The following is a 9,589-nucleotide window of genomic DNA, read 5'->3' as shown; positions in this document are numbered from 1 at the left end:
TAGAGCGAGCGGGCTCCTTGCTGTGCCACCCTCCTTTTGCAGCCAGAGTTAGAAGGACGGGGGAGCGACACCCGAGCCGCCATCTTGGGAGAGGCAGGCGCGCAGTACCGCGCTCTGCCCACAGGGTGGCGCTTGGGAGACAGGCAAGGGATGGAATCAAGGAGTGTCCCAATCCTTGAGGAAATCCCCCTGAATGAACGCCCCAAAAAACCCCGACCAGAACTGAGAAACCTCCTGCATCTGTACGAGTGCAAAGGGTGTGCAAGGAGTGTGCAAATAGTGTGCATTAGCAATCGATCGGCAGGCATTGGCAATCGACCGCCGATCTAATCGATCGGCAGGCATTGGCAATCGACCGCCGATCTAATCGATCGGCAGGCATTGGCAATCGACCGCCGATCTAATCGATCGGCAGGCATGAGCAATCGATCGCCGATCTAATCGATCGGCAGGCGCGATCAATCGATCGCCGATCGAATCGATCGGCAGGCATTAGCAATCGAACGCCGATCTAATCGATCGGCAGGCGCGATCAATCGATCGCCGATATAATCGATCGGCAGGCATGAGCAATCGATCGCCGATATAATCGATCAGCAGGCGCGATCAATCGATCGCCGATATAATCGATCGGCAGGCATCAGCAATCGATCGCCGAGCTAATCGATCGGCAGGCATTAGCAATCGATCGCCGATATAATCGATCGGCAGGCATCAGCAATCGATCGCCGAGCTAATCGATCGGCAGGCGCGATCAATCGATCGCCGAGCTAATCGATCGGCAGTCGCGATCAATCGATCGCCGAGCTAATCGATCAGCAGGCAAGAGCAATCGATCGCCGATATAATCGATCGGCAGGCGTTAGCAGGGGGCGCACGGGTACGGATACTGGCATGGGGCCCGGCGCTGCTCTCCTGCTCCGCCGCCAGGCGGCGCTGCGCTGGGTCTCACCCACCTCCCTTAGTGGCGAGGCGCCGGAAGTGAAGGTTTCCCGCCTTCTCGCACTGTGGGAGCGCCGCCATATTGAACCGAGGGGAGGCGGAGGCCTCCCTGAAAACCCCCCACAAAAAAACCCCCAACCCCCTCGGGAGTCCTAAAATAACAATAAAACCCCCTTTGGGAACCCTCAAAATCTTCTTAGGAACTCCCGGCCCGAGTTCTTTCCAGATTTTAAAAGATTTGCGTTAAGATTTGCTTCATTTCCCTCAAAGATTCACCTCGGGTCCTGCAGGATCGGGTCGGTTCAGGGGAATTTGGATCAACTTTTGGTATTCGGCTCCATTTTAGATGTATTTGAGTCAGTTTTAGGGGTTTAAGGGTCAGTTTTGGGGTCTCCACACACACGAAACACACTGGAGATGTCACTCAAAGCTTTAATTGTTCTCAATTTTGGGGGGCCCTTTCCAAAAACAGAGCTCCCCACTCCCACCCCCCTAAAAAAGCTCTCGCGGGGGGTGCCTGCAGCCCCCCAGCATCCCCAAATCCCTCCCCAGGCCTCCCCTCCTGGGTATTGGGGTTCAGGGGGGTGACAGGTCTCCCCTAAATTGTTTTTTGGGGTCCCTCCTCTTCCTCATGTGGGGGTCCCCCTGATTTGGGACTACCAGAGCCCCTCCCTCCTGGATTTTGGGGTTGAGGGTGCTTCCCTCTATTTTCCATTGGGGTCCCTCCCCCTGACCTGAGTTTTGGGGTATTTCCTCCTCCTCCTCCTCCTCACTCCAAAGTTTGGGGTGTCCCCAAGTTCTGGCTCTTGGGGTCCATCCTCTTCCTCAGCTCCTGGGATCTGGGGGCCGGGGCTTCCTCCCTGGCCTCTGTTTTGGGGTTCAGGGGGTCCCATCCCTCCTGAGTTTGGGGATTTCGGGGGTCTCCACTCTCCTGAATTTTGGGGTTCGGGGGATCCCCACCCTCCTGAATTTCAGGACTCCCATCCTTGCCCTCACAGGGGTCCCCCCTCCTCCTCCTCACCTGCGCATCCCCCCCTCCCCCCTCTCCCTCACGCCCCTTTTCCCGCCCTTTTCCCTGCCCCTTTTCCCGCCCTTTGGCCGCCATTTTCCCCGCCCCGGCCGCTGCCAGCAGGATGAGGAGAGGCACAAGATGGAGGCAGAAATGCACCGAGGCCCAGAAGCGCAGCGTGGCCGCCGCCCCGTGCAGCACGAACCCCATGCTCAGGTACTCGAACGCCCTCATCTTGAGGAACCATTGCCCTCCCCTCAGCAAGGAGCCTTTCCATCCTCCCAGCTGCTCCAGGGGAACCCCGAAATGTCTCCCCAGAGCCGCCTCGGCTGCCGCCTCGGCCGCCAGCCAGAGCGGCACGGTGAGGAACGCCAGGTGCTGCCCCCCGTGCAGCCCGTGCCAATAGGCTGAGGCCAGCATGGTCCAGGCGTTCCTGGGTTTGGGTAGGAAAAACAATGAGGAAATACGGTCAGGGTGGAAAGATGGGAGAGGAAAGGCAGCCAGGTTTCATTTGGAGATGTCAAAATGGGCGTTATGGGCACCAAAATGGAGCTTAGGAGCACTAAAATGTCATTTATGCACCCCCGAAGTTCAATGTACACACACAAAATTCAGTTTGTGCCCCACAAAGTCCAGCTCAAGTACCCAAGATTCAGTTTGTGCTCTCCACAAAGTTGAGCCTAAGCAGGCAAAAATTCAGTTTACACCCCTAAATTTAATCTATGACCACTAAAACTCAGCCCCCAGTGCCCCAATCTCCCTCTTAATCCCTCTCCCAGTGCTTTCCAGTCCCTCCCAGTGACCCCAGTGCCCTTCCCAGTGCCTTCAATCACCCTCCCAGTGCCCTGAATCACCCTCCCAGTGCCCCTAATCACCGTCTCAGTGCTCCTAGTGCCTCTCCCGGTGCTCCCAGTCATCCTCCCAGTGCTCCCAATCACCCTCCCAGTGCTCCCAGTACCTGAGCAGGGGGTACTGGCGGGGTCCCCTGCGGTGCACATACGCCGCCAGCCACCACTGCACCGTCATGTTCCAGCGCCGCAGCCCCCCCCGGAAACGGCGCCCGACCTCCGTGCCCCAGGGATCTACCGTGCGGATGGACTCGAAATCCCACTGCTCTGGGGGCAGGTCAGCACACCTGGCACAGGTGAGACATAGGGACACGCAGGTGACACCTTCAGGTGACACCCAGGTGATGCGGGAACCCCCCACTCTGTGCCCCATGGGGTGGGCGGACTCGAAATCCCACTGGTCTAAGGAGCGATCAGCACACCTGGCACAGGTGAGACACAGGTGGCATACAGTCCCCGGCGTCCCTGTGCTCACTCACCTCTTGGGGCGCTCCCAGGCCACCGTGGGCCCCTGTCCCGGTTTGGCCCGGGCCGTTTTGGGGTACGCCCCCAGCCCCGCGGCCACGCAGCCGCCCTCGGCGCAGAGCCAGCCCACGTAGAGGCGCAGGCGCAGGGCCAGGAACACGGGCACCATGTGTGCCAGCCGGGCCAGCCACGGCCGGGCCAGGAACTCGGGCTGCAGCACGGCCTGCGGCGGCCACTCCTGGCCCACCAGTACTCCCAGTACGCCCAGTATGGGAGCCCAGCGCACGTGGGACAGCACCCGGGACAGGGCGGGGGGCGCGGGGGGGCCCCACACCCAGTCCAGGTAGGTGCCCAGGCGGTAGAAGGGACCTGGGGAGAGACGGGGGGGGAGAGGTGAAACATGGGGGGGGATAGACGTGGAGGGGGCACAGGTGAGTTATGGGGGGAACACAGGTGAGATATGCACACGTGTGAGACATGGGGGCACAGGTGAGACATGGGGGCACAGGTTAGACATGACCACAGGTAAAACACAGGCGGCCCCAAACTAATGAAAAAAGGACCTAAATTTGCATGTAAAGCTCTAAAAATTTGCTCTGGGATGGCTTAAAATTCCCTCAGGGATTCCCCAGGGAATTCTCAAAATCCTCCCCGAAATCCTGCTCAAAACTGCACAGAATTCTCACCAGGTCCTCTCAAGGATCCCCCCAATAATTCCCCCCCAAAATCCCCTCAGGGACCTCCCACAGAATTCCCCCAAAATCCCTTCTAGGACTCTCCAAAAGCCCCCACAAAATTCCCTCAGGGAAGCCCCAGAATTTCCCAAAATTCACATATGGGATGTCCCAAAATCCCCCCCCAAATCCTATCTTGGACCCCCAAATTCTTCCAAAATCGCCCCAGACCCCCCCAAATCCCCTCAGACCCCCCCAAAATCCATAAAATCCCATGTGCCCCTTTAGGCCCCGCCCCTTCAGGCTCCGCCCCCACCTGTCAGCAGCCCCAGGTAGCAGTAGCTGTAGCACAGGATGTCAATCAAACTCGGCACGTGCCGCAGGGAGCCAATCATCAGCCGCGTCTCCTCTGACGTCACCTGTTTTAGCCCCGCCTCCCGCAGCTCCTGCGTGTCACTGGCCATGCTGACCATCTGGGGGGGGGGGCGGGGTTATGTCAGGCCACGCCCCCTTTTCCATATATGGGTGCGGAACAGCTGAAGCCACGCCTCTTGCTGGCCCGCCAGTGTCCCGCCAATTGCCCTTAACGAGCCCCAAAAAATCTCCCCAAAATCACCCTGAACACCCCAAAATCACCCCTGAGCCCCCCTGAGACACCTTACAACAACTCAAACCCCTCAAATCCCCCCAGGACCCCCCAAAATCACCCCAAGACTCCCCGAAATCACCCCAAAATCACCCCTGGAACTTCCCTCCCCAAAATTCACTCCCAGATCTCTCCAGATTTCCCCAAAATCCCCCCCCAGATCTCCTCAAATCCCCCCCAGGACCCCCCCAAAACCCTCCAGGACCCCCCCAGGACCCCCCCTACCTTGAGGGTGATGAGGAGCTGCAGGGCATTGGCGTAGGGGGGGGGCTCGGGCAGCCCCCAGACCCAGGGGGTGCGGAAGAACAGCAGGTACCCAAAGGCCCAGGCCAGGCTGGCACCCCCAGAGTACCTGGAGAGGGGTCCCCAATAAATTTGGGACACCCCAAAAACCTCCCCTGACCTTTAAACCCATCCCCGCCCACCCGAAATCCCGTTACTGAGAATTTGGGGTGTCCCCAAATGTCCTGGACTCCCCCAAATTCCCCTCCCCCCGCATTTTTGGGGTGTCCCACTGAGAATTTGGCCCCTCCCATCCCAAAACCCTTTCTCTTAATTAAGCAATAACGAGCTCCGGTGTTGCTATGAGGCCCAAAACTCAGATGGGGGGAGGCGAAAAAAGCTTGGGACGCCCCCAAAATAGAACTGGGATCCTTCAGATGGAGCTGGGGACACCCAAAATGGGACAGAGATCCTAACACTAACCCTAGCCCAAATAACCCTAACCCTAACCCTAACCCTGACCCTAAACCTAACCCTAAACCAAATAACCCTAACCCTAACCCTAACCATAACCCTAACCCAACTAACCACAACCCTAAACATAACCCTAACCCTAACCCAAACCTAACCCTAAACCAAATAACCCTAACCCTAACCCTAAACCAACTAGCCCTAACACTAACCATAAGCCTAACCTTTACCAAAATAACCCTAACCATTACCCAAACCCAACTAAACATAACCCGAACCCTAACCCTAACCCTAACCCTAACCCTAGCCCAAATAACCCTAACCCTAACCCTAACCCTGACCCTAAACCTAACCCTAAACCAAATAACCCTAACCCTAACCCTAAACCAACTAGCCCTAACACTAACCATAAGCCTAACCTTTACCAAAATAACCCTAACCATAACCCTAACCCAACTAACCATAACCCTAACCCTAACCCTAACCCTAACCCTAACCCTAACCCTAACCCTAACCCTAACCCTAAACCAAATAACCCTAACCCTAACCCTAACCCTGACCGTAAACTTAAACCTAAACCAAATAACCCTAACCCTAACCCTAAACCAACTAGCCCTAACACTAACCATAAGCCTAACCTTTACCAAAATAACCCTAACCATAACCCAAACCCAACTAACCATAACCCTAACACTAAACCTAACCCTAACCCTAACCCTAGCCCTAACCCTAACCCTAACCCTGACCCTAAACCTAACCCTAAACCAAATAACCCTAACCCTAACCCTGAACCAACTAGCCCTAACATAAACCATAAGCCTAACCTTTACCAAAATAACCCTAACCATAACGCAAACCCAACTAACCCTAACCCTAACCCTAACCCTAACCCTAGCCCAAATAACCCTAACCCTAACCCTAACCCTGACCCTAAACCTAACCCTAAACCAAATAACCCTAACCCTAAACCAACTAGCCCTAACACTAACCATAAGCCTAACCTTTACCAAAATAACCCTAACCATAACCCTAACCCAACTAACCATAACCCTAACCCTAACCCTAACCCTAACCCTAACCCTAGCCCAAATAACCCTAACCCTAACCTTAACCCTGACCCTAAACCTAACCCTAAACCAAATAACCCTAACCCTAACCCTAAACCAACTAGCCCTAACACTAACCATAAGCCTAACCTTTACCAAAATAACCCTAACCATAACCCTAACCCAACTAACCCTAACCCTAACCCTAACCCTAAACCTAACCCTAACCCTAACCCTAACCCTAGCCCAAATAACCCTAACCCTAACCCTAACCCTGACCCTAAACCTAACCCTAAAACAAATAACCCTAACCCTAACCCTAAACCAACTAGCCCTAACACTAACCATAAGCCTAACCTTTACCAAAATAACCCTAACCATAACACAAACCCAACTAACCATAACCCTAACCCTAACCCTAACCCTAACCCTAACCCTAACCCTAGCCCAAATAACCCTAACCCTAACCCTAACCCTGACCCTAAACCTAACCATAAACCAAATAACCCTAACCCTAACCCTAAACCAACTAGCCCTAACACTAACCATAAGCCTAACCTTTACCAAAATAACCCTAACCATAACCCTAACCCAACTAACCATAACCCTAACCCTAACCCTAACCCTAGCCCAAATAACCCTAACCCTAACCCTAACCCTCACCCTAAACTTAATCCTAAACCAAATAACCCTAACCCTAACCCTAAACCAACTAGCCCTAACACTAACCATAAGCCTAACCTTTACCAAAATAACCCTAACCATAACCCAAACCCAACTAACCATAACCCTAACCCTAACCCTAACCCTAACCCTAACCCTAACCCTAGCCCAAATAACCCTAACCCTAACCCTAACCCTGACCCTAAACCTAACCCTAAACCAAATAACCCTAACCCTAGCCCTAAACCAACTAGCCCTAACACTAACCATAAGCCTAACCTTTACCAAAATAACCCTAATCATAACCCAAACCCAACTAACCATAACCCTAACCCTAACCCTAACCCTAGCCCAAATAACCCTAACCCTAACCCTAACCCTGACCCTAAACCTAACCCTAAACCAAATAACCCTAACCCTAACCCTAAACCAACTAGCCCTAACACTAACCATAAGCCTAACCTTTACCAAAATAACCCTAACCATAACCCTAACCCAACTAACCATAACCCGAACCCTAACCATAACCCTAACCCTAACACTAGCCCAAATAACCCTAACCCTAACCCTAACCCTGACCCTAAACCTAACCCTAAACCAAATAACCCTAACCCTAACCCTAAACCAACTAGCCCTAACACTAACCATAAGCCTAACCTTTACCAAAATAACCCTAACCATAACCCAAACCCAACTAACCATAACCCTAACCCTAACCCTAACCCTAACACTAACCCTAACCCGAACCCTAACCCTAGCCCAAATAACCCTAACCCTAACCCTAACCCTGACCCTAAACCTAACCCTAAACCAAATAACCCTAACCCTAACCCTAAACCAACTAGCCCTAACACTAACCATAAGCCTAACCTTTACCAAAATAACCCTAACCATAACCCTAACCCAACTAACCATAACCCTAACCCTAACCCTAACCCTAACCCTAACCCTAACCCTAGCCCAAATAACCCTAACCCTAACCCTAACCCTGACCCTAAACCTAACCCTAAACCAAATAACCCTAACCCTAACCCTAAACCAACTAGCCCTAACACTAACCATAAGCCTAACCTTTACCAAAATAACCCTAACCATAACACAAACCCAACTAAACATAACCCTAACCCTAACCCTAACCCTAACCCTAGCCCAAATAATCCTAACCCTAACCCTAACCCTGACCCTAAACCTAACCCTAAACCAAATAACCCTAACCCTAACCCTAAACCAACTAGCCCTAACACTAACCATAAGCCTAACCTTTACCAAAATAACCCTAACCATTACCCAAACCCAACTAAACATAACCCTAACCCTAACCCTAACCCTAACCATAACCCTAACCCTAACCCTAACCCTAGCCCAAATAACCCTAACCCTAACCCTAACCCTGACCCTAAACCTAACCCTAAACCAAATAACCCTAACCCTAACCCTAAACCAACTAGCCCTAACACTAACCATAAGCCTAACCTTTACCAAAATAACCCTAACCATAACCCTAACCCAACTAACCATAACCCGAACCCTAACCATAACCCTAACCCTAACACTAGCCCAAATAACCCTAACCCTAACCCTAACCCTGACCCTAAACCTAACCCTAAACCAAATAACCCTAACCCTAACCCTAAACCAACTAGCCCTAACACTAACCATAAGCCTAACCTTTACCAGAATAACCCTAACCATAACCCAAACCCAACTAACCATAACCCTAACCCTAACCCTAACCCTAACCCTAACCCTAACCCTGACCCTAAACCTAACCCTAAACCAAATAACCCTAACCCTAACCCTAAACCAACTAGCCCTAACACTAACCATAAGCCTAACCTTTACCAAAATAACCCTAACCATTACCCTAACCCAACTAACCATAACCCTAACCCTAACCCTAACCCTAACCCTAGCCCAAATAACCCTAACCCTAACCCTGACCCTAAACCTAACCCTAAACCAAATAACCCTAACCCTAAACCAACTAGCCCTAACACTAACCATAAGCCTAACCTTTACCAAAATAACCCTAACCATAACCCAAACATAACTAACCCTAACCCTAACCCTAACCCTAACCCTAACCCTAACCCTAACCCTGACCCTAAACCTAACCCTAAACCAAATAACCCTAACCCTAACCCTAAACCAACTAGCCCTAACACTAACCATAAGCCTAACCTTTACCAAAATAACCCTAACCATAACCCAAACCCAACTAACCATAACCCTAACTCTAACCCTAACCCTAACCCTAACCCTAACCCTAACCCGAACCCTAACCCTAACCCTAGCCCAAATAACCCTAACCCTAACCCTAACCCTGACCCTAAACCTAACCCTAAACCAAATAACCCTAACCCTAACCCTAAACCAACTAGCCCTAACACTAACCATAAGCCTAACCTTTACCAAAATAACCCTAACCATAACCCTAACCCAACTAACCCTAATCCTAACCCTAACCATAACCCTAACCCTAACCCTAGCCCAAATAACCCTAACCCTAACCCTAACCCTAACCCTGACCCTAAACCTAACCCTAAACCAAATAACCCTAACCCTAACCCTAAACCAACTAGCCCTAACACTAACCATAAGCC

The 9,589-nt window shown here is 52.0% G+C and overlaps 1 protein-coding gene across 1 annotated transcript; it reads right to left on the bottom strand.

Moving 5' to 3' along the window:
- Positions 1–1,360: 1,360 nt before the first annotated feature.
- LOC148217752 (membrane-bound acylglycerophosphatidylinositol O-acyltransferase MBOAT7-like) lies at positions 1,361–4,977 on the bottom strand (the record flags this gene model as incomplete). Its single annotated transcript, XM_088158499.1, has 5 exons — positions 1,361–2,384; positions 2,910–3,086; positions 3,279–3,633; positions 4,255–4,411; positions 4,810–4,977. Coding segments are annotated over 5 exons (1,530 nt in total), but the record flags the coding sequence as incomplete, so codon positions are not given.
- Between the last annotated feature and the right edge of the window lie 4,612 nt (positions 4,978–9,589).

Source organism: Sturnus vulgaris, unplaced genomic scaffold (assembly GCF_052056855.1).
Source record: "Sturnus vulgaris isolate bStuVul1 unplaced genomic scaffold, bStuVul1.hap1 Scaffold_304, whole genome shotgun sequence".
NCBI classification, from domain to species: domain Eukaryota; kingdom Metazoa; phylum Chordata; class Aves; order Passeriformes; family Sturnidae; genus Sturnus; species Sturnus vulgaris.
The sequence above is the reverse complement of the archived record's forward strand: the minus strand, read 5'-3'. Positions and strand labels throughout refer to the sequence as shown.